The following is a 26,814-nucleotide window of genomic DNA, read 5'->3' as shown; positions in this document are numbered from 1 at the left end:
ATGAAGAGACAAACAGATGCATGCATGGATGGATGGATGGATGGATGGGTGGATGGGTCGGCTGGTGGATGGATGGATGGGTGGATGGATGGATGGGTGGATGGATGGGTGGGCTGGTGGATGGATGGATATGTGGGTTGGTGAATGGATGGATGGGCTGATGGTGTTTTTACCGTGAGGATGTCGGTTTTAACTTTCGTCGTCTGAGACGTGGGGTTTAGCGATGGCCATCTCCTCCTTGCTGTTGGCAATCATCTTACATTTCTACAAACACACATTACACACATTAGGGACTTGGTAATTACAGGTTTGTATGTGTGCATCGCTGTTCGCAAATACCTTGCAATATATTTACACACACACAACAATCTGGTGAGCACTGTCTTACCTCGGTCAGTTCTTTGATAGTGTGTATATTAGTCTGCTGAGCACTGTTTTACCTCGGTCAGTTCTTTGATAGTGTGTATATTAGTCTGCTGAGCACTGTCTTACCTCGGTCAGTTCTTTGATAGTGTGTATATTAGTCTGCTGAGCACTGTCTTACCTCGGTCAGTTCTTTGATAGTGTGTATATTAGTCTGCTGAGCACTGTCTTACCTCGGTCAGTTCTTTGATAGTGTGTATATTAGTCTGCTGAGCACTGTCTTACCTCGGTCAGTTCTTTGATAGTGTGTATATTAGTCTGCTGAGCACTGTCTTACCTCGGTCAGTTCTTTGATAGTGTGTATATTGGCTTGCTGGGTGACCTTCCTCTTCACCTCCGCTATGTGGCCCAGGTTGAGGGTGGGGATCGGGGGTGCCAGGCAGGGCGGGGGCTTGTTGGTGATGGTGGGGAGGGGGGCCAGGGGGGGCAAGCCGGTCAGCGCCCCCATGTTGGTTAGGGCGGCCGTCATGGTCGCCGCCGTCATACTCGCCATTGCCGCGCTCATGGTGATGTTCGTCTGCATCATATGCATGCCCGGGATATGGGGCATCCCCATTCCCATTCCCATGCCCATGCCCATACCCATGCCCATGTTAGGCATGTTGGACATGTTGGGCATGTTGGGCATGTTGGGCATTCCCATGCCCATGGGAAGGGGCAGAGGCAGGGGCAGGGAGAGGGGAGTGGGGGATGGGGTCGGCAGGGGCAGCTGGAGGATGGCTTTGGGGCGAAGGCTCTCTGGGATGGGAACCCCGGCCTTGGCGCACATGGCCGCAGCGTTGGCCTTGGCTATCTCCAACAGCTGGTCCTTGTCTGAGAGGGAGGGGAGGAGGGAGGAGAGGAGATGGGAGAGGGGAGGAACAGAGAGAGGGAGGAGAAAGGAGAGTGGACGAGGATAGAGGGGGAGAGAGTAGGAGAGAAGAGAAAAAAAGAGATGAAGAGAGGAGAGGAGGGAGGAAGAAAGATGTACAAAGAATCTAACAAAATGTATTGTCCTTTTATCAAGGTGTGTGTGTAGTGCATGTTTATGTGTGTACTGTGTGCATGTGTGTGTGCTTGTGTGTGTGCCTCCTACCAAGGTCAGTGAGTCGTGGTGGGGTCTTGCTGGTGCTCCTGCGTGTTCGAGACCCAGATCGCCGCTTACTACGGAGGATGAGAACCGGCGAATGGCTGGGCTCCCTCTTCCACCGGTCCCGGCGGTCGAACGACCGGTTCCGGAAAGCCGGCCGCCTCCCCCCTCCACCCCCTCGGCCGCGAGACCTGGACCTGGACCGCCGTCTGCGTTCCAGCGACCGGGACCGCTTGCCCCTGTCCCCCGACCGGGACCCCTTCCGCCTCCCCAGGGAGCGGCTCTTGGATCGCTTGCTCCTGTCGGCGGACTTGGACCTCTTCCTCGCCCGGGCTGGGGGCGTGCGTGTCCGGGAGCGCCTCTTGCGGGCCAGGGAGCGGGACTTGGAGCGGTGGGTCCGGTTGCGCGACTTGGAGCGGGAGGAGCGTCTGCGTCGCGTGTTGGAGCGAGATCGGCTGGCCCGACGCCTGCGGGCCGCGCTGGGAGACTTAGACCTGTGCTTCTTCACTGGAGATTTGGACCTGTGGGAGAGGAGGTTCAGCATCCATCATTAAACTGAACAGAGGCCCTTTCACAGGATGGTTAGAGAGCGCTGTGCTTCCATGTCGCAGACCCAAGTTGGATCAGGGTGTTCTCGCCGCCACAAATGAACAAAATATAAGGATACGTTCACACCGCAGGCGAACGTGGCCAGAATCTTCAGATCAGATTTTTTTCTTAAAAGTGTGAACAGCACAAATCACATCGAATCTGACCTTTTCAATTAATTCAGATTTGGGCCACTTTCATATGTGGTCCTACATCAGATAAAGGTCTGATTTATTTTTTAACGTTTTAATTCATGCAACTTTTACGTCACTCTAGAGCGACATTCACCACAATTCTGCACTGGCGGGAGTCACTCTGAATACAAACATGGAAGACAGCTGTGATGGAGGTGGTCAGTGGCGGGACAGTGAGGCGTTTACCTTATTTGAGGTGATACTTCTGTACAAACAAAACTTGAGGGGACGTATCATAACCGGTCTGTGTCTCTTTCACCTCCTCCCCATTATCATCTGCTAACGAATTAGCTGGCCTCCATCCACTCATAAATTAAACCATAAACTGTGACTTCAGTGTCCTCCATGGTTACGCCCATCTTCGGTATTGTTCCTTTGCGCATGCGGGTCAGTTCAGGAGCGTGACCAGTTTACCCTGGAATCTGATCTTGGCCACATTTTAAAATATAATAGCCAAACAAAACAACCGGAGCAATACATCAGAATTGAGCACCAAGGCTTGCAGTGTGAACGTAGCCAAAAAAGGGACTCCAGAGTTTGATTCAACCAGACTAAACAAGAGAGGTGTGAAAGCACCCACACACACCTGGACTGCTTCCTCCTAGATGCCGACTTGGAGGTGGATCGTCTGGGAGAGGAAGTGGAGCGCGACGGCCGTTTAGACGTGGACTTTACTGGAGAAGAACGCCCCTCTTCATCAGAGCCCTCGGAGGCCTCGGAGCCATCAGGGCCACTGCCAGCTTCAGGGGATCCAGACCTGAGGGCGACAACCGAGGAGGGTCAACATTTGTCACTGATCCAAATACTCTGTATATATACCGGTATATATATTTAAGAAAATGAATGGTTAACTCCTCTCTTGGAGGCATGACTTTGACTATACAGATTATTATTTGTGGCTTTAATGATAGATTGTTATTTATGGTTAACTCCTCCTGAAGGCGTGACTTAGCTCCTTCCGTGACTGCGATGTGCAAGCCAGGGGCTGGCTTTTTAATATGCAGTCACTCTCAGAAAAAGGTACCCAGCGTACAATTAGGGTTTCACACAGTGACACGCTGGGGTCTGAAAGCTCAGAGTTGCTAATAAACAGTTTAAATCATTGTTATAAAACCAGTGGTACTCAGAGCGAGCCGTGTATTTCCGCCGTTGGTGTCACAGCGCATGCGCACCAGGCAGCCAAATAGCCTGGTGCGCATGCGCTGTGACACCAACGGCGGAAATACACGGCTCGTTCTGTGAGTACCACTGGTTTTATAACAATGATTTAAACTGTTTATTAGCAACTCCGAGCTTTCAGACCCCAGCGCGTCGCTGTGTGAAACCCTAATTGTACGCTGGGTACCTTTGAAATTCATATCTGATATATTTTTTACCCACCCCGAGCTCGGAAGCAGTGCTTGGTGGTCCAAACAAGCCTGGTAGCTACATAGCTGAGAGTGACTGCATATTAAAAAGCCAGCCCCTGGCTTGCACATCGCAGTCACGGAAGGGGCTAGGCGTGACATTGACTATTCAGATCATTATTTATGGTTAACTCCTCTTGGAAGCATGACTTTGATTATACAGATTGTTATTTGTGACTTTGACTATACAGATGATTATTTGTGACTTTAACGATACAGATTGTTATTTATGGTCAACTCCTCTTGGAAACATGACTGACTATACAGATTGTTATGTGTGACTTTAACGATACAGATAGTTATTTATGGTTAACTCTTCTTGGAGGCGTGACTTTGACTATACAGATTGTTATTTTGGTAAACTGTCAAGACTGTAATTAAAAAACATTATGTATGACAAGAAATGCAGATTTAAATTCAGGAGCACAAGTCCAAATGATATTTAAAAGCTCCTCCTAGCACTTAAACCAGATAAACCTTGCAGTGTTGATAATCTGAATGGAAAACTGCTACAAATGTCTGCAAAATTTGTGGCTAAGCCACTATCCCATATATTTAGTTTATGTTTTGAAGAGAGGGTCTTTCCTCAGTCTTGGAAAATAGCTAAAGTAACTCCACTACCAAAGAACTGTAAAGAGCCATTTACAGGTTCAAACAGTAGGCCCATTAGTATTTACCAGTAATAGGTAAGTTATTGGAAGGAATTATTTTCAAGCGGATTAAAAAGTATGAAAACATAAATTCTGAAAATATACACTTTGGCTGCCGTTTTGACAGGGTTAGGGTCTTTACTCTTGACTACATAAAAAAGGCAACATTAATTCATACATTCTGTAGATGGATTTATGGCGTGATATGAATCTCGTACCGGACCGCTCGGGCTTAAGAGGCTGAGTAATGTTGCGTTTCTCTTTCAAATGTAGCCAAGAGAAAAGACCCTAACCCCATCAAAACAGCAGTCAAAGTGTATATTTTCAGAACTATGTTTGTTTACCAATTGAGTTGAAGTGTTATTAGCTAAATATGAGTTTATAAAAATCTCTGCGCAATGCACCGGAAAACGGACGATTTAGACGCGAGAAGAAGCACTCATGAAATCGTTGTAGTCCTAAGAAAGAGGAGACCCAGGGCTTTCGATGGATGTTGAAATTTCATAATACTACACTTCCCAGCTCACACCAGCCGCCGACAACAGAAGTCCAACCATTTTTCACATAATTTTTCTGACGTGATTTTCATGTTTATATCTCACGGGTAGGGATGGGTACCTTTCACATTTGAACCGATACCGGTACCTGTGAATCGAAACCGGTACCCAACGGTACCTTTTTTCGGTACTTTAGTCTCAAGAAATTTAATTTACCTACCTCAGTTAAAAAAAAAAATCAAAACTTCAAATAACTACAATTTCGACAGTTTTCGGCTTGTCATTGCTCCGACTGCTTTGTTGTTGAATCAAGTCAAATCCTAGGTAAGCATATATTGTGCGTGTGAACGTTGACATAAAAAAAAAATCGGTTTCTCACTTGATTCGATACTCTGTAGTACCGACGTGTTTCGGTTCGGTACCTCAAAAGTACCGAATTCGGTACCCATCCCTACTCACGGGTTGAACAAACCTCAACGTTATTGCCATAAAATACAACGTATATCGTTTCTTTATCTTTCTGTGAACGTCTAGAAAGAAATTGCATCAGCTATGGACATTATACAAAAGTAACTGTACTTACAGTAGATTTCATGCATGGCCCGATACATAGATGTATGACTTGTATGTAGGGGTGGGCGATATGTAAGGGATAATGTATAGCGAGGTCATTGTCGCAAAATAATTGACCGACAGAGTTTAGAATACAGAGGCGCCTCGCCGAGGTGTTCTAAACGTAATGAAGGTCAATTATTTTGTGACAATGACCGAGTATAACTATACATTATCCCGCTTATTACATGGCTAACTTACTAACAATATACCCAATTCATTTTACACCATCGACAAGACGAGATCAAATGCAGACGCAGTTCTGTTCTGTCGCTCCGCGCTGTCATCGCCGGCAGCCAGCAGGTGTGTCTGATTGCACTGATGCAGTGTGTGTCAGTGGGCTTGATTGCTCCAGCTGCGAACAGCGGCCATTATTCGAGTAATAACGGACCGCTGCTAGGGGCAACCGAGCGCTATTGACCAATCACAATCAAGCATTTCGGCGAATGTTAAAACGCCATGTAATAAATCTATATATATGTTCTACATGAGATGTAGTAAATTACTATATTGTGAACATCGAGTATATGTTGTCACTAGGGATGCCCCGATCACGTTTTTTTGCCACCGATACCGATCACAGATCGTCTATGAGCCATATCGGCCGATACCGATCGTTTTTGGTTTTATATAAAAAAATATATATACATTTTTTTTTTAATAAAATATATATATTATATAATTATACTTGTAGTTATATTATCTGCGAGACATCGCCACCACGCAACAAGTCAAAATGCTCGCCATCTGCAAACAGCGCCACTGTCTGTGTGTATACTCTGCTTTGGTCAAATCACATTCAGCATGCCCTCAGTTAGCCCCTTTTGTGACTGCGATGAGGGCTCGAATACGCATCGAATCAATGTTATAAGACATTGCAGGGCTGTACACTGCGACGAGATGATCGCAAATTGCCCCTTAATTTGGTCGTTGCGAGTGTAAAATTATATTTGGGAGCAACGTTGCGAGTAGTGATTTCAACCCTTCATTCGCATTTCACTCCTAAATGTATCCATACAAATTGGATAAAAAAATTGTAAAACATTAGCCTACAACCAAGGCTGTACAGTGCGACACAATGTCGTGGTGCTATGAAAGAATCTGTCGGCAATGAATGAACTTACTGCGATCGCCGATAGCCTGAGTGAAAAAAAGATTTGCGTGGAGTGAATCTGGGTCACGCTATATACTTGGTACTTGTAGTCAATCGTGCGATTAAATACCATGTCCCTGTCTGTTTAGTCTATACAACCAACACCAAATCCAATAATTCCTAGCGAAACAAAACTGAATGTGGCCTCTGCCTTTCAATAATAATATGGGCTATTGCATCGCCAAATAAGCACTTCCTTTCAATAAATTTAAGCTGCTAATTTTGCTCTGCAAGAACAACTGAGTGGATATCAGTCCATTTTATGACAACCACGTCCGATGTGGAGAGATGATAAGATGATGATGATTGACGTGATGATTTGATGATTGATTGACGGGGACACGGACACTTCTAACGTTCAGGTTCAGCGATGCATTAGGTGAGTAGGAACCCCATATTAGGACGTGAAATACTGTCTACTTCAATTTCCCTCCGGGGATCAATAAAGTATCAACCTATCTATCTATCTAATAATGAGACAATATGCAAATAAGATAATACTAATAATTGTCACGGTTCCCCGTATATGAAATTAAAGTGGCTTGCAACTTTACTGCTGGTAAAATCACTGTTTATTTCTTTTTTTGCATAGTATTACATTCCACTTCTATAAACAATCAAAGTCCTACCGTAAGAGCCTCATACGGGTCAATTAAACCTTTTTGATTAGTCTTTCCTTCGAGCTAAGTTGGACTGAACATTTCACTGTCAAAAGCGCAAATGTAAATAAGGTTGCGTCGCAATACGGTTTTCAAAATAAAGGTCACATATACAAATACCTCTCAATTCTTATAAAAGTCCCGGATATACATAAACATTAATTGGCATAGATCTCTATAAACGGCCCAACACATTGATCACTTTAGGCACACACTGAAACCAGTAACATCACAAATATGAAGCAGGTAATTACCCATAAAAATAATAAACCTGTCATGGGGTTATTTACAATAATAATAATTAATTTGATTTCTAAAGCACTTTTCATTGTGAAACAAATGTATGCAGAGTTTCTTGTCCTCCTGATTAATGCAATGGTGTGTGTGTTGTGGTGATCTCATTCAAGGAGCACTACACAAGCGCGCGCACACACAGTTTGTTGTTTTTGTTCTATTAGTGATTTACACACTCTCAGTTGGTTGAGTTCATTATAAAAGATACAAATTTGAAAACAAACGCACTTAAATGTTAAATAAAAGGACCACAGTAATGAGGCAGGAGGAACATATTTTTTTTAATAATGGTAAAATTGTTATTTAAAAATGTGCCCCTAAAAAATATTATTTTTCACTAGTGTGCCCCTAGTGAAAAAGCTTAGCGTACAGCCCTGCATTGATATCAGGAGCTATCTGTAGCTACTGCTAGCCGGCTAGATAACATTAAGACAACGCCTCAGTGAACTATTTAGTTTACTGGGTCATTTCGTGTAAACAGTGAGCTAACATGAGCTACCTAGCTACCGGAGGTATCATGCACTCGACTATTGCTGGAGCATTTGTTGATATCAGGAGCCATCAGTAGCTAGCCGGCTAGATAACGTTAAGACAACGCCTCAGATACGCTGCAGCTCTGTGTGCCTCTGAGAGAGAAGTCAGCGAGTGAGAACTCCGCTAAGAATTGGATCATGTTTTTCGATCGGTTTTCACGATCGGCGAAAATAAAGCATTATCGGAATTCACCAATCTCATATTTATACTGAATATCGGCCGATACCGATCGCTGGCCCATCGATCGGGGCATCCCTAGTTGTCACGTCAGTTTCTAAGCCACGCGGCTGAGACAAGCCTTAATTTAGCGCAGTGCTTTCCTCTCTCCCTCACAGAAAAAAGTTACACACTCGCCCAATTTACGTTACACACACACACACACACACAGAAGCGGTACCAAGGCAGCGCACATGTTTGTTTGGAGGAAATGGGGAAAGGGGATACGAGAGCGTGAGAGAAGTGAAGAGAGTTTAAATGTTAGTCCCGTTTTATTCAGAAACGGCAATGGAATATGGAGGCGCAGAGGCGGACAAACTGGTTCCAAATAATTTTAGCCTCGAGACTAAACATTAGCATTATTTGTTTGCAGCGAGAACAAAGTGCAATAAACAAAAAAAAGATACATTCACAGTATATTCTGCCTCATTTATTGATGAAACAAAACCAACAGCAACACGATTTTCGACCAAGAACAAAGAGTTTAGTCTCACAAAAATATCGCAAATTGTGTTAGCTTATGTGCTAATGTGACTGATTTCCCATTATAACAGTTAGCATTGCGGCTAGCGTACATAAGGCACTGGTTTCATAGCTGCATAGCTAGCTTCGACATGCTCTATTGTCTGTGTGTCGCGTTGAAGATGACCCAGGGCTTTTTTTGCCCCCCTTAATTGATTTTTGGGGGCTTTTTTTGTATTTTGGGGGCACAGAATTTTTATGATGAAAATGTACAGAAAAATTATAAAACATTGTCGACACTTACCATATGCCAGGGCTCGAAATTAACATTTTTACTTGGTAGCACTGGTGCTCCCAACTTCAAAAAGTTGGGAGCACCCACCAAAAATGTAAGGAGCACCAACAATATATGTCATATTTTTTTTGCAGAGTAACGTTAACGTTATGTCGAGTTCATACGTGTAGTGTAGTATGAACTCGACATAACGTTAACGTTACTCCATTTCCATGAAGTGTTTAATTAAGTCCGTCGCAGATGGATGGTACACTGGTAGCTAGCTAACTTTAGCCACAGCTGCAAAAACGAATTTCAATGATGTTATGAGCTTCAGTAGCTAGCCAGCTAGATAACGTTAGACAAGTGAATAGTATACTGGGCCATTGTTTAATGCTTCGGTGCTAATGAGACTGGTCTGTGACAAGACGGGTCTGTGAGGGGGAGGGGCCGTGAGGGCACTGCGTCAACTGAACCAATCTAAAATCAGCATTCCATGTAAGAACGTCAAGCTCACGTTTGATTGGTTAGAATGGTCACCGTCAACTCACTGGCACATACTGAGTGACAGACAAACTAGCGAATGTGCAGAGAAAGGGACGTTGGGGGGGGGGGGGGTCGCACCAGAACAATTATTTGCACTCGCACGAATGCTCCCAATTATATTTTGAGGTCGCACAGATACAATTTCGGTCGCATTATGCGACCAATTCGGTTGCAATTTCGAGCCCTGTATACATATTTTTACAGTCTTCATCCCTATGTTTGATAACGTAATGTTAATGTCTCCATATATAGGGCTCTACGCTAACCTTTTTCCCATGGAGCTATGTGCTCCTAAATAAAAATGTAGGAGCAGACAAAGAAATTTAGGAGCACAGTGAAAATTGTTCAAGTAACAGTTTATTAACAAACTATTTATTACATGCATAATTATACTGTGCGTGTGCATACTAAGGGCCAAGCATCTGTGCACATACCACCAAAATCACACATTGGCCCATGCCTACTAGACGCACTAGATCGGTTGTCAAGTATGTTGTCACAATACCAACATCTTACTTTGATACAGATAGGATAAGTATTATTAGATGACGGAACATGGAAAATTCTTTATACAATTATTTAATTCATTATAATTGAAACGCTATTGAATAATAGTTAATACAATTATTCTGTTACAGCTACAACTGAGCTATAATTTATACTAGTATAGCTACTGTCCATCAATATCTTCCTTTTGAATGAAATAGGTTCAGGAGAGAGAGATGTAGAGAGGGAGAGAGAGCAAGACACACACACACAGACAGATATTCTCAGCCCCTCTTTCCTCTGAGCGTTCCCAGTGATGTATGTGCGTGTGCAAACTAGGGATGCACGATATTGCTTTTTTGACACCGATACCGATAACTTTATGCTCCTCAAGCCGATATTTATTGTATTATACATTTTTTTTTAATGTATATATTTTTTTTTATCAAACATTTTTTTTTTCAACATGAAACAAAACGTATCACAATACAATAATAATACATAAAAAGACTTCCCAGGACAATAACTTAACACCAACTTAAATGTGACCTAACCAGACAACAGAAACAAAAGCCAAGACAACAGTTTTGACTGATAAAGTGACCATATTTATTTTTCCAAATGAAAATTCACAATCCGTCAACAGCTTGTGGTGCATCCAACCTAAGACGCTCAAAGCTTTTTCTTCTTCTTTTTTCAAAGCGGAGCCTTGAAAAAGAAGCTTTGAGTGGACACATCACCACCTCACATCACCACCACAACGGGTCACCTGCGGCATCACCACCGCCACGGTGTTGGGGGCCCGCTTGTACCTATTGACGAGTCGTTTGCTAAATTAAAGAAGTTTGACAGAAGGGCAACCAGCTAGGCAGCGCCGTTATCTCCCGGGACGAGTAGCTACATTAGTTAGCCAGCAACCAGCCAGGCAGCGCCGTTATCTCACGGGACGAGTAGCTACATTAGTTAGCCAACAACCAGCCAGGCAGCGCCGTTATCTCACGGGACGAGTAGCTACATTAGTTAGCCAACAACCAGCCAGGCAGCGCAGTTATCTCACGGGACGAGTAGCTACATTAGTTAGCCAACAACCAGCCAGGCAGCGCCGTTATCTCACGGGATGAGTAGCTACATTAGTTAGCCAACAACCAGCCAGGCAGCGCCGTTATCTCACGGGACGAGTAGCTACATTAGTTAGCCAACAACCAGCCAGGCAGCGCCGTTATCTCACGGGACGAGTAGCTACATTAGTTAGCCAACAACCAGCCAGGCAGCGCCGTTATCTCCCGGGACGAGTAGCTTCATTAGTTAGCCAGCAACCAGTCAAGCTAACGTTAGCTGGCTCCAGCAGCTTGTTGATGTCGTCGGGAGCATTTAGCCTGCTGGCTACCTAGCTCCACTTCAACCAGCATCGGGAGATCCAGCAGCTTGTCGATGTGCTAATAGCCTCAGCAACCTAACGTTAAACTGAGGCTATTAGCACATCGACAAGCTGCTGGAGCTCCCGATGGTGGTTGAAGTGGAGCTAGGTAGCCAGCAGGCTAAATGCTCCGCAACGCTGAACTGCATGCGCCGGTCTGTCTGTCTTGTGGAACGTCTGCATTGCATTTATTACAAATAGCAAGCAATCTTTTTACTCTGAAACTCCGAGTACCGACGCGGCCATCTTTGTTGTTAACGTTAACTTGCGTGGCTACGTCACAGCCAAGAAAGGGAGCGCTGGATTTGTGTAAAACGCCCTGTTCCTAAACCACACGCTGTCAGTCGTAGCACAGTACTGACAAAACGGGAGGAGACTTTAGTCAAAACAAACGCACTTCATTCCAATTCACCCACAGCGCATTTTTTTTTTGCAAAAAATATATTATATTATCGGAGCTATTAATAACGTTATCGAGTTTATCGGGATGACGTCATAATTGCTGATATCGGCCCGATAATTATCGTGCATCCCTAGTGCAAACGGGAACGAGACTGGTGCAATAGCACACACCACCAAAGTCACTGGCTGGCCCACAGTGTGTGTATGTGTGTATGTGCGAGTGCTAACTTCGCTAGCGTTATCAGCCGCCAATATAACGTTATCCACCTCAGTAACATTAGCTGCCTCGCCGGATTCCTCTTTCTCCTCGTCTCTCTTTCGCTCAAAATAAAAATTTATGGGCTTAAGAGGTTAATGTAATGTCAGACATGTAGCGAGAACAACAGTCTCTCTGGCCCAGGTCATAAAGTAACCCTGTGTGTGTGTGCGTGCACGTGTGTATATATATGCACACATATTTAAATGACTATTTGCCATAAGACCTTTAGTAATGTACCTTTGTGACAGTGGTGCTATACAGTCTCATCAACAAGTTGAAAAATTATACAGTAGGACAGACGCATGACAACAGGACCTTACATACAGTGCATAGGGACTATACAGTAGGGTTGTCACGATATCATTTTAGTTTCGATACTATACCAATATTAATTCTGATACTTTGATACTTTCAGAAAAAAATCAAGGGGTAGAAAAAGTATGTTTTTATTATTAGTATTATTATTATTTTACATTTGTCATAGCAGAGGCCTAATTAGTTTGAGATACCATAACCTACCCCCTCCTAATGTAGTCTCCTCCCCATCATATGTATATATTCTCTGTTAGGATCTATGGGTAACAGTACTGTATATTTGCATATCGTATATGTCACAAATGTAACAGTACTATATACCTGTATGTCCCTATGCCATAAATGTCATGTATGTTGTGTATGTCATAAATGTCATGAATTGAAAATGGGAGACCCTGATCGATGTAAACAAGACAAAGTCTTTCTCTGGTCTGCATCCCCTTAACAATTGTGTGTATTGAGCCGTACTGTATTGTACCCATTCTGCAATCTGTTAAATAAAGTTTTCATTCATTCATTCATAGAAAATATTTTGATGAGTGAGACTGATTAGATATAGCCTATCGTAATATAGAACTAGGTTGTCATAATTTGTAGGCTGTTTAACACAAATAAAATAGATTTCCGTTGTCTTTATACAGTATGTATGAAACATTAAATGGGCAATTGTCAAACGTTGAGGATCTTTATTGATTAACGTTAGCCAGCTAGCACATCTAGAGACAGTTTGCATAGAATAAACTCAGCTAACATTAGCTTATATAACGTTAGCTAGTAGCTATGTCATTCTAGTTAAAGCCAGTACCAACACTGGCTCGATAGCCACGCTATAGCCAGCCAGGTACCAACTCTGGCTCGATAGCCACGCTATAGCCAGCCAGGTACCAACGCTGGCTCGATAGCCACGCTATAGCCAGCCAGGTACCAACGCTGGCTCGATAGCCACACTATAGCCAGCGAGGTACCAACGCTGGCTCGATAGCCACGCTATAGCCAGCCAGGTACCAACGCTGGCTCGATAGCCACGCTATAGCCAGCCAGGTACCAACGCTGGCTCGATAGCCACGCTATAGCCAGCCGGGTACCAACGCTGGCTCGATAGCCACGCTATAGCCAGCCAGGTACCTTCTAGTTAAAGCTGAGACTAGTATTATGGTTAGCGTTGGCTAGCTGGCTCGATAGCCACGCTATAGCCAGCCAGGTACCAACGCTGGCTCGATAGCCACGCTATAGCCAGCCAGGTACCAACGCTGGCTCGATAGCCACGCTATAGCCAGCCAGGTACCAACGCTGGCTCGATAGCCACGCTACTTAGCCAGCCGGTTACCAACGCTGGCACGATAGCCATGCTATAGCCAGCCGGGTACCAGCGCTGGCTCGATAGCCACGCTATAGCCAGCCGGGTACCAACGCTGGCTCGATAGCCACACTATAGCCAGCCAGGTACCAACGCTGGCTCGATAGCCACGCTATAGCCAGCCAGGTACCAACGCTGGCTCGATAGCCACGCTATAGCCAGCCAGGTACCAACGCTTTCTACTATTACCATGCACATACCTGTACCTCCCCTTCACACAACTAAGTTAGCGCAACGTCACAGCTGTGCTCCAATAGGAAGGCATTTGCGCGCATAAATGAATAATTTTTTTTTTTTTTTTTAAGTACAGTTTTTCCCCAAACGCAGTATAGTATCATTTCAAACACTCTAGTACTGCGGTACTATACCAATACCGGTATACCGTGCAACCCTACTATACAGTAGGCTTGGGCGGTATGACGGTATTACGGTATATCAGGATATTTCGAAATCCCGCCGGTATGATTCTCAATACCGTGACGTCACAGACTGTGCGCCAAATCTGTAGTGCACAGCACAAGCCAGCAGAGGGCAGGGCAGGGCAGGGCAGTTAGTATTTCCCTCTCTCAGTCAGAGCTTAGCAGAGCAGATGACGCAACGCGAGTGTTCCTTTTGAAATGGATGCATGAGTGGACTCTGGGACACGTTGTTTTGGTAACGGTAAGTAAGTTATGTTATGGTTAAGCGATTGGAAGATGAACGTATGTGTTACGGACGGTGTCCTTATATCATTATGTATGCATGTATTATTATATTGTATGGGGTATTATATATATATATATATATGTGTTATGTATGTAGGCAGGTTGTATTGTTTTTTTTTTTGTCTCCCTCCTGTATAACCTATCTATCTCTCAGGGTCAATCACCATCCCACTCCAAACAGCAGAAGCAGCAGCAACAGCAGCTGAGGCTCATCAGACTAATTGACCTCCACATCCCTTCATATATCCCTGTGTATGTAATGTTAGCCAGAGCCCGGTCGGTGTATGTTGGTAACTATCTGGTGGTGTTGTGTTAGGGCTCTCATTTGATTTGTGTTTGGGCTCATGTTTGTTACATGAGCCAGTTAAAGCTCTGTTGGGCTCGTATTTGTGAGAGAGCTAGTTAAAGCTCTGTGGGGCTCATGTTTGTTACATGAGCCAGTTACAGCTCTGTTGAGCTACCGATTGTGTGAGAGCTGGGCAAGGCTCTGGTGGTTTAGCCATTTGTCATAGTATTGTATCTTGTGTGAACCTGCCTGTTGTACATTCTTCTGTTACCCATAACCTGTATTGTGTATTTGTGTATTAATTCATCACCCAGTTTATGGTGATTGTTTTTCTTGTTGCTAACCTTTTGTTTCGCACACAGGGACATTGAGGGCAGGAAGATACCCAGGGTCTACATTCTGCATCACGTAGGCGACCTACTGTTAAAGACACCAGCTTTAGAGTGAGCACCACCACCTGTACTTTGGGGCGTCCGCGCCTGTAAAGGGGGGGGTGGGTTTTTGTTTCCTTTTAATATTTGATTTGGTGCTCACTGGTAGGTCCTCTTTGCTCTCTGTGTTGCTGATCCTTATTTGTGAAATAAATATTATTATTTTGCAATTTGTCTCTGGCGTTTTGTGTCACTGCACCCTCACCTACCCTGTCTGTGGCCTTGTGTTGCGTCTCCACACGGGGGTACGTAACAGTATGAGATATGAATGCTGGTAGTGTATGTTTGGTAAAGCGTTCCAGTTCGACTGTGTGTGCGTATATTGACTTCGGGATTCACTACATTGGTTTAACGGCTTAAGCTGGGTTTTGATGATCACTTAATCAATGCAGAATACATTTTGTGCGTCTGTATGTGTAGTTGTGTACTACTGTCGTGAGTTTGAGAGTCATATTGGTTTAATTTCAGCCTCCGTTATACGTTATTTGTTCCGTATGACTTGTTTCATATCTGTGTCGAATGTGCGCGCCGATTTGTTTACATTGGTAACACGGGTCGCTAAGGAATTGAGGTTCGAGGTTGAAGAAAGTGCACTTTTAGGTTGAAAGAACGGCCCTAATGTCAACGTGTTTCAATATAAGCGTTATGTATGGTGATAACTAGGGTTGGGCACCGAGAACCGGTTCTAATAGGAACCGGTTCCTAACTTCCGGTTACAGTACAGCAACCAAATTAAACTGTATCAAGTCAACTGACAATGTGAGTAGTATGAAAATCTTTTAAGATTTTTCAAAAAAAAAAAAAAAAAAAAAAAAAATCCTGCGAAATAAGCTGTGACCGGTTTTGACCTGCACCTCAAAGAATCGGAATCGAGAATCGTTTAGAACAGGAATCGAAATGGAGAATCGGAATCGTTCAAATCCAAACGATGCCCAACCCTAGTGATAACGAGTATATTGTGCTCCACCCCCCCCCCACCCCTGCTGGTATGTATGTGTCCCAGGTCTGGTATGCATGCATGTGTCCCAGGTCTGGTATGTATACATCTATGTAGGGCTGACCTTCGAAGCTTTTTTTGACAATGGAAGCTTCGGGGCAGAGCTTTGATTTTAATTCGAAGCTTAAAACATTTTTAATATTTTTTTTTAAATTTTATTATAATATTTTTTTTTTTATCTTATGTTGTGGGACTTGTACAGCACTTTGGTAAACTGTTGTTTTTAACCCTTTAATCGCCAATGACGCCGTAACACTTCATTGCTCGCCATGCTTAATCTGCCAATGACGCAGTAACACGTCATTGAGATCAATATTTAAAAAATCGGTGATGGCAATTATATTTCTCCCGCGGAGACTTGAGATCTACTGTTGATCTCCTCTCAACTCTCCAACGGTTCAAGAGCGCCATCTGGTGGCCGATCGGCGGATCGCCCAAACAGCAAACCGGAAACTGGTGCTCATCCAAATTCGGTCCGACCACTCGCTATAGCTCCCGGGACTCGAGCTCGACACAATGGATAGCGATCCGTTACCAATAACTCGATAAACAACATGATTTGGACGTATATAGTATTATACAACCTGGAAATGGATAGCATATTTCAACATCCCATAATAGCAATCTTTTTGCTCCACGCTCATCGCCCAACGGCCCGAGGAGACTGGGGTAAGTTTCAGCGTTTATTATGACCGTGTTCGATACAAACTGCTCTGATGATCATATCACTCACACTACATGAATCATCTAACATTGGCCACGGAATTATAAATGACCCCCCCGCCCATCCGGTCAACATCAGATGATGAGTAGTAACTTCTAGAAGCACGTCCATTTGACATTTTTTATCTGGCGCCGATCGCTATCAAACTGTATTTGATCATCAATATAATGCATTTAGGGCTATAAATCACATTCTGCAGAATGCTGCAGAATACGATAAAAACATATTTATACTTTAGACCGTATTTTAGTATGAATATGTGAATGAAAAAGTAGAACGTTGCTACATCCTAAACAATAGATAATTGACGTTGAATGGGCCATAGTAATGTCAATTTAGCAATACAATTTAAAAAGTTATAGCCCTGCAAAGAAGGGGAACTTCTCCATAGACAAATAGAGCTGGCAGGATGGTATAAGGATGTACATAAGCGTGGCAGAGAAAGGGTTAAATGTGCTCTATAAATAAAGTGGATTGGATTAATTAATTAAGTAACCCCTTGGTAACACATTAGTCATAGCAGCATAGGCATTAGGGATGCCCCCCGGACCCCGGTTTTAAACGGGAACCGGTACTATATTAGAAAATACCGGAGTATTTATAAGCTCCGACGTCCTCGGTACTGCTATCCATACTCTGTCTAGAGAAATTATTATTATTACTATTATTTAAAAGTTGCGAACGATCTCTCCTCTCTCTGTCTCTGCACGAGAAGCGAGCTACAGCGAGTCATTATTACACACACTCCTCGCGAGTCGCGCTACACATACGGTTACTTCGTTCTTATACATACGGGTACTCCTTAATGAAAGCGCTGTCTCCGTGCTGAAGCGCGCTGCACACAGACACAGACAGCTCTGAGTCTGCATGCACTGAGTCGTGATGGCGGATAGAGCGAAGCGTTCTAAAGTATGGATATACTTTACAAGGGTCAATGCCGACAACGCACGTTGCCACAAGTGCAACAAAACATTTGCCAGTAAGGGTGGCAATACGAGCAATCTATCAAAACATTTGTTGGCAAAACACGATATTAGTGTGCAGAAATGCGCCGTATTCGACTGCCTTGCGCGCAGTGGTCCATCTGCATCCACGTCCACTGCAGCCGGTAAGCCAAGATACAGAGTTTCCTAGGCTAATAACGAATTATTACAAATAGGCTAATAAACAAAAGAATTGTTTAGCTACAAATACTACAATCTAAAAACGTTTTATAGATCGTCAAGCTGAGGCGTCAGCCACCAATGTGTCCCAGGCCAGTGAGCCCACCACACATCCTCCCTCTACCTCCACCACCCAAAGTCCTTTCTCCCTAGCAGCTAGAGGAAAGATGACAGAGGATAGGGTGAACGAGTGTCACAGGGCTGTGACAAAGTTTGTTGTCAAAGGCCTGCACCCGTTCTCTACAGTGGAGTCCAAGGACTTTAGGTAACAACTAATCATTCAGTGTATATCGTTTTTTTTGTATACATAGTTGTCTAACTTGTCTGTTGTTGTTATAAGTTATTATTGAAGCAGCTATTCCCACCACTCCACACAAATTTACAATAATTCAATCATTTCTAATCTTTACTGTAGGGAGATGACCAATGCTCTCAACTGCAAATATAAAAATCATAAAAAAATAATCAAAAAGAACCGATAAGAGTATCGATAAAGTACCGAACCGTTAAGCAGTATCGATAAGAGTAGTAGTATCGATACAATCCTAACGATACCCATCCCTAATAGGCATAGCCTTATTAATATTTTGTGTGGCGTCGCCGTCGTGTACAACGATACTTACGTTTTTTAGGTGATTTGACAAAGTTGTTGTAGAGTTGTGATATGCCATTTTCTTCTGGCATATCTGGCACTCTGCTTTTTGGGCATTGTCTTTGCATATTTTAAAGTGTAACCACACGTCTGATGACTTCTTCGTCGACATGTCTGCTGCACATGTCCTTGTTTTCAACACAGATAATCTCCATGTGCTTGTTGTAGAGAGGGGGAGTCGAGGCGCCGCTTACTTTCGTTTAATTGGAATGGAGGCGCAAGATTTGAGGCAAAAAATATATATATATATATTTTTTTTTAACTTGGATTTTTTTTGTATGTTCGAAGCTTGTCCAATCGAACGAAGCTTCGAAGTATTTAAGACAGCCCTACATGCATGTGTCCCAGGTCTGGTATGTATGTATGTATGTGGCCCAGGTCTGGTATGTATGTATGTGTCCCAGGTCTGGTATGTATGTATGTGTCCCAGGTCTGGTATGTATGTATGTGGCCCAGGTCTGGTATGTATGTATATGGCCCAGGTCTGGTATGTATGTATGTGTCCCAGGTCTGGTATGTATGCATGTATGTGTCCCAGGTCTGGTATGTATGTATGTGGCCCAGGTCTGGTATGTATGTGGCCCAGGTCTGGTATGTATGCATGCATGTGGCCCAGGTCTGGTATGTATGTATGTGTCCCAGGTCTGGTATGTATGTATGTGTCCCAGGTCTGGTATGTATGTATGTGGCCCAGGTCTGGTATGTATGTATATGGCCCAGGTCTGGTATGTATGTGTCCCAGGTCTGGTATGCATGTATGTGTCCCAGGTCTGGTATGCATGTATGTGGCCCAGGTCTGGTATGTATGTATGTGGCCCAGGTCTGGTATGCAGGGATTCAAGCAAAAAGAAAATCTCCTGACTGAACTTTTTTTCAGGCCAAGTCATATTCTTATTTTAACCTCAACTGTTTTTTTTTTTTTTTTTTGCGTTAGCGTTTTAAGGGAGCCTACTTGTTTCGGTTTCGGCGATAATCCAATGTACAGTTCCCCCCCCTCCACCCAACCTCCTCCAATGTAGTTTCGTCAAATGTATATACTCTTTTTTAGACTCTTATTGTATCACAAACAATACTGTATTTGTAAATCTGGTATGTCATAAATGTATAGATGTAGCAGTATTGTCTATCTGTATGTCATGTATGTCAGTTATGATGAATTGAAAATGGGGGACCCTGATGTAAACAAGGCGAAAGTCTTTCTCTGGTCTGCATCCCCTTAACAATTGTGTGTATTGAGCTGTACTGTGTACCCATTCTGCAATCTGTTAATAACAATCAATCAATCAATATTTAACAGATTGCAGAATGGGTACAATACAGTACAGCTCAATACACACAATTGTTAAGGGGATGCAGACCAGAGAAAGACGTTCGTCTTGTTTACATCAGGGTCCTCCATTTTACATTCATAGTGACATGACATACTACAGGTATATAGCAATGTTACATTTGTGACATACGATATGCAAATATACAGTACTGTTACCCATAGATCCTAACAGAGATTATACATATGATGGGGAGGAGACTGTACTGGCCCTAGCCAGTCTCTTCAAACTTCCTCTCGAAGCTTTCTTTTATTAGGTGGTGCAGCTTATCCTTTTCGTCTGAGAACACCGCGGTGGGTTTTCTTTTTAATTACTCCTTACTTACTCCTTCCATTAACGTTATTATGCCAACGTTAGCTAATCGGTATAGCAGGCGTGCGTAACGTTAGTGCAAGCAGGGGCGGCTAGGTGGTGTAGTGGGCAAGGCACTCGCCACCAGTGTGGAGACGCTAGGATTCGCGTGTTCGAATCCAGCTCTCCACATTGTTTTCAGTTTAGCTGGTCATCCGCAGTAATACACATTGGCCGTATTACGGGGAGGGAAAACTGAAGGGTGGGGATCGAACGTTGTGAACAAGCGACTCCTACAAGTCGGTTGGTGCGCCTGCGCAGTAGAATCAGGAAGTGTCGGGGGCAGCGTGAGCCTCCCACGCGTTACTCCTCGACACTGAGAGATCGAGCTGCGCAGGTGAAAAGATGCGACTGCTGTTACCTCAAGTACCGGAGGGGACTTGTGCTATGTATGACTTAGTCCACATTGCAGCCGGCTTGTGGGAGGCAAGAAACAGCGTTCGTGACAGGGGAGGGTTGAATTGGATGATACGAAATTGGGATGGGAGAAAATATAGAAAAATGGGAGAAAAAGTGGATCAAAAAAAAAAAACGTTAGTGCAAGCAGGTGGTGGATGTGACGTCATAAACAAGGAGAGATTTGACGTGCGAGGCGTAAGACTCGTGTTTTCTGACATGCGTTTCTACGACTGGATCTACTGCCTGTTCATGGTCTATGCTGAAGGTCGGTCAGACCAAGAATAAAAGTGATTAAATCTATTACTTGTGTCCTGTAGCATTTATATGTTTAAAGAGAATGTAGCGTATATCAGCCTATGATTTATGGTAAAGTCGATTCCCGCGGGGATGAGTCATCTCCGTCAAAACATCTCCCGACTTTTTTTTCAGGCAAAGTCATTCTTATTTTAACCTCCACTGTATATTTATATTTAATAGCGTTAGCTAAAAGGAAAAGCCAACCCATATCAGGGTCTGACAGCACTACAATTACATTTTCATATCGTAACAACAGGCTGAGACTCACCGGTAGAGCCGCCTCGCTGCCGCTAACCCTTCGATAAGCTTTGTGATCCGGGCATAAATGTGTCGATAAATCCATTTAGTTAGATCTCATCCAACACTGTCTGAATGTATCTCGTGATTATTATACATTTCCGACGACGAACTATTAGCGCAATCCGGTCTCTCAAGTCGCTGCGTCCTGCCGATTGCTCGCCAATGACTGCTTGGCGCGGCTGCGGTAGGGGAAAAAAAATTCCCTTTTTCATGATATTTGACGCCTCTGATTGGCTCAGATTAAAATCTGTCACAACTCCGAATCAAATGACGGAACTCCAAATCAAATGGACAGATATCCGTCTCAAGACGGAACGCTTTAATGCCTGGGTATGTATGTGGCCCAGGTCTGGTATGTATGTATGTGGCCCAGGTGTGGTATGTATGTGGCCCAGGTCTGGTATGTATGTGGCCCAGGTGGAGCAGGCCAGGGGACGAGGCACACAACAGCGAGAGGCTTACCGACGGTTCCCGGCAGATATTAGCTTTCATTCGTGAACAGAACATAAGGTTGCTGATCTTAACACATTGGTTGCCAGCCAGATATGACGATTTATCGCTTGGATGCCACCACGTTAATCAATGGGAGGACGAGCACATTTGCGAGCGATTAAACTATATCTTAAATTATGGCTTAAAATGTGTCTAATACACCCCTCGCTTATCAATGATTTGCTTGCAGTCAACATGTACGAAGCGGATTGTTTTTTCATCAGTTCATTTCCGCTTTATACCGTTTTGAATAAGAGTATAGTTTCGGAGAGTTCTAGTCATTTCAGAGAATTTCCGCGAAAATAGCCATTTACTGGAATACACAAAACACGCTGTCATTTTCCGGCTGATTTATTAATCGTTTTCAAATGAATGCTAGATTATAGATAGTATTTGTGTTCTTATGTACGATACAAAAGCGGGTTGAAAAATTATTTATTCGTGTACCGCGCATCGGTGCCGGCATCGGCCGATGGCAGTAGCCGATAAATATCCGGCAATTTGTGTCGTGTCGATCTGGTCCACACGTTCAAACTTTGAAAAAAGTTTCAGTCAAGCGACCTGCCCACACAAGCTACTGCATCAAAGTTACTACTTATGATTAACAAAGTAATTCATTTTGTGGCATTAACGTTATATAGTTACACGTTCAATAACATCAGCGTATTTACCCGACCATAGCAAGCATTACTCATTCATATCTCTCACTTCCTTCCTTTGCTCAGACAGCCCGTGCTGTACCCATTCTGCAATCTGTTAATAAAGTTTTCAATCAGACAAATGTATAGAAAAGCTTTTATTATAACATTTGTTGCAGTAAAATCATTATTCCTCGTTTAGTACTCCTGCTGGTAGTCTACTCGTAGCCGGCGGGGAGCTAAAGTTATTAGCGCCGGTAGGTTTGTTGTGGTTCAGATCAATGGCGGACTTCCCGGAAGTAAAAAACGAATAAGCGCTTGTCGTTTGGTGGTAAGAACAGCAGAGGCGGGTGCAAGCGGTGTGACGTAATTGGCAGAATCGACTGTCAATCTAAATTGTTCTGTTGCCATCTACATGCATTGCTTTGGTTGAGAGAGATAGTGCTCTCTTAAACTAATAAACAAGTCTTGAGCAAGACAAGTTAGTCTGTTATGAAAGCCAGTGAGTATTGTATGACTCAGACTTCAGCAATAATCATGACTCATGAGCATTATAAAATAAAAACACACATGGCATGGTGGAATTAATACCATAAACATTTCTTGATGTTTCCTTTTTTTAAGTAAGTAAAGAGGCCTATGTTCATATCGGTGAGCACAATTTGTAACACAAAAAGAGAGACGTGTAGCCTATTTATTTATTTAATATTTTATTTATTCATTTTAATATTATTATTATAATATTTTTTTTATACCTTTTCCCCCCTCCTTTTTCCGATTTTTCTCCCATCCCACTGTTAGTCGTTATGCCAATTCCCAACCCCCTTCCTGGTTGTTGCGCACTTTCCCCTACTGTTGGTCCGAGAGGCCGGAGACTGTCACATGCTTTCCTCCGACGCATGTGCAGCCAGCTGGCAGCCAGCCTGGCCGCGCAGATTCTCACTGGGAGAGTGTAACGTGTGGGAGGCCGCACTACCTCTCTCCAGATCCTACCCTCGCTGAGCAGGCGCCCCGACCGAACTGTAGGGGTCGCTGTCCACAACGCCCAGGACCCACCCGCCAGCTTTCCGCACCCCCTAATACTGCCAATTGTATTAGTGTGAACGGCCAGCCAAGCTGGTGACAACGCCGGGAGCTGGATTCGAACACGCAAACCCAGTGTCTCCAGCGTTGGTGACAAACGCAATCTCCGCTACGCCACCTGACCGCCTTTATTATTATTATTTTTGTTGCCATGCCTAAAATAATAGTCAAGCATAGGGCTAAAACATTTTCATAAACAATATAATTTTTTGTTATATGGTTATAATAAAAGCTTTTTTTTTTTTTTGTATTTTATTTTTTTATTATTTTTTAAACAAACATATAAACAAACATAACACACAATAAGATATACAAGCATTAATTGTCAGGGCACATCCAATGAGATCACATTTTAGTTAGTTGTCTTATATAAGATATACCCCTAATACCTAATAAAAGCTTTTCTATACATTTGTCTGATTGATTGAAAACTTTATTAACAGATTGCAGAATGGGTACAATACAGTACAGCTCAGTGGACTGGAGGATGAAGACCAGAAAAAGACTTTCGGCTTTTTTACATAAGGGTCCTAAATTTTCAATTCATCAAAACATTTAGAGACATACAAATATACAGTAGCTTCATAAAAAAAATATAAAAATTAAAAATATTTTTTATTATTTGCCACAAATATCGGTATCCGCCGATTGTGTTATTTGAACAATCGGTATCGGTGGCAAATTTTCATATCGGTGCATCCCTATAGGGGTGTGGACATTTCTCGATTCTAAGATGCATCGCGATGCAGACGTGGACGATTCTGCATCGATGCAGTGACAGAACATAGATTATTAAAATTTTTATATATATTTTTTTAAATAAGAATTTTTTTACTCTTGCTAGCTTTTATGTTTTTAAAATGTAGCGCTTTGGGATTTGCTCGACAACTATAAAGCGCCCTACCAATCAAATATATTATTATTATTAAAGCTAGTGCTCTGGTTACCCCCCCCCCCCCCCCCCTGCTGGTTACTGGCAAAAACTGCACTCTGCTGCATATAAATTCATTTGGAACAACAAACGCCCACGATTAAAAAGATCCACTGCACAGAGAAATAAATCCGACGGGGGTTTAGCCTTTCCAGACTTCAAATATTACTTTCAAGCGTTCTCTTGAAGACCACTGATCACCTGGTTTGATTCTCAAGCAGCGGTATCAGCGGAAGATAGTGGCCCCACATAGACTGCAGGATATAGTATACACCAACATATCAATTAAGCAATGCAACTTAAGATTTGGCCTTCTTATTACACATGTGATCCGGATTTGGCTTGACACACAGAAAACGTGTACTAATCACCATAAATGGCACATGCATTCTCCCCTATTTAATAACAATTTACTCGTTATTGGACAACAACCTATCAGACACCCTGGTTGGGAAAAGAAAGACATACACACATTGGGGGATATCTTCGATGACTATGGTCTCCGCTGTTTTCAAGATATATCCAGAAAATTTGACCTCCCCAGATCCTCCTTTTTTTTCTATTTACAAATAAGAGCAGCTCTGAAGGCTCACGGCGTCCCATGTGATGCTCCACTTGAGCACCACAGGTTTCGGCTATCATCACGCAACCCAGATCACCAACAGATTAATCTTAACTTTGTTCATAGGACTTACCTGACCCCTAGATCAGGGCTATTCAACTGGCCCGCGGGATGATTCTGACCGGCCCGCCAAAGATTACAGGATAATAAAAAAAAATAAAAAAAATAAAAATTTCTTTATTTTTATTTTTACTTTTTTCTTTTCATGTCAACGTTAACACGCACAATTGAGCCAAAAGTCACTCAATTAATGACAGATTTCATTGATAAATTGAGGGAAAACTTTGCAAGTCGATTTGATGAATTTGACATGTCCAGAGAATTGATGCATTTTGTGAGCAACCCATTTGCCAATGTAGCTGCTATTTCCACAAAAGGACAAGAGTTCCTTGCATCACTTCACATTGATGAAGGTCTCCTGCAACTTGAAATAATTGACATGCAAGCATCATCTGCTCTGAAGCAGGCACTTGAGAATGAATCCACCACAACATTTTGGATAAAGTGTATTCATGTCAAGACATTCCCCAAAATAAAAACGCTGGCAATATCTGTGCTAACAATGTTTGGCTCAACATACACCTGTGAATCCAGTTTCTCTCGCATGAATGCCATTAAAACAAGCAACGTGCCTCCTTGACAAATGAGCATTTGCATCACTGTTTGCGGGTAGCCCTCACTTCCTATGAACCCTCTTTCTCTGCCATTGCCCAGTCAAAGAAGTGCAATCGCTCTCATTAGATGTGTGTATGTAGGCTAGGCCTGTCTGCCCCCCCCCCTGATGTTTGAGAGTTAAGAGTGGACAATAAGTGCTAATAAGATGCTGTGATTTGCTGTTGTTGCACAGACATGAAGCACTTTTTCATAAGCTCAGCTGCACTATAAATGTGTTTTTTTGTTCAAGTGTTGATGTTAGAATGTTCAGATGCACATCATGCACTCGTTTGTTTTTTATTTTATTTTTATATTGAAATGTTGAAGAGGAGATGTTGCAGTTGTTGCACAGTCATAAATGAAGCACTTTCTGCAGGAGATGTTGCAGATGTGGCACATAAATGAAGCACTTTTTTTGAAAAGTATACTACTTTTGCAATGTAGTTAAATAAAAGTTGTGAAAATGTGGTTGCGTGTCGTGTCAAGTGTACATATATTCATAGCACGGGGAGGCGCCGTGGCAGTCCGGCCCCTGGCCCCTTGGGTTTCTGACAATGTGGCCCCCTGAACAATTTAGTTGAATAGCCCTGCCCTAGATGATTGAACCTAATGGGTCTCAGACCTGACTCTCGATGCTCCTTGTGTTCAAACGGTGCTATTGGTACATATATGCATATGTATTGGGAATGCCCTCCTGTTGAGACCTTCTGGGAAAATGTTACCACTCAATTATCAGAGATTTTATCTCTGACCATACCGACACTGCCTTCTGTACTGTTGTTGAATGATGTTTCTCAGTTATCAACCGCTGTACATGTAAAGAGACTCATTTTGGCAGGTTCTACAGCTGCCAAAAAGTTGATAGCGTCACGCTGGATTCAACTGGATAAAATGTGCCCGACGGTATGGATTCTCACCTATCTCGATGTGATTTATCTAGAGATATCTA

At 43.1% G+C, this 26,814-nt stretch overlaps 1 protein-coding gene across 2 annotated transcripts in view; it reads right to left on the bottom strand.

The window, feature by feature from the left end:
* Positions 1–26,814, bottom strand: part of sona (SON DNA and RNA binding protein a) — a 140,748-nt gene that overhangs the window by 4,657 nt on the left and 109,277 nt on the right. For both annotated transcript variants that reach the window (XM_084314993.1, XM_084314994.1), the window contains exons 7-10: positions 2,861–3,031; positions 1,499–2,013; positions 701–1,236; positions 174–264 (exon numbers count right to left, since the gene is read on the bottom strand). In XM_084314993.1, the coding sequence (XP_084171119.1) occupies positions 190–264; positions 701–1,236; positions 1,499–2,013; positions 2,861–3,031 (1,297 nt within the window). In that variant the 3' untranslated portion in view covers positions 174–189. The remainder of the gene's footprint in view (positions 1–173; positions 265–700; positions 1,237–1,498; positions 2,014–2,860; positions 3,032–26,814) is intronic.

This window comes from Notolepis coatsorum (genome assembly GCF_963971535.1).
Source record: "Notolepis coatsorum genome assembly, chromosome: 5".
NCBI lineage: Eukaryota > Metazoa > Chordata > Actinopteri > Aulopiformes > Paralepididae > Notolepis > Notolepis coatsorum.
The sequence above is the reverse complement of the archived record's forward strand: the minus strand, read 5'-3'. Positions and strand labels throughout refer to the sequence as shown.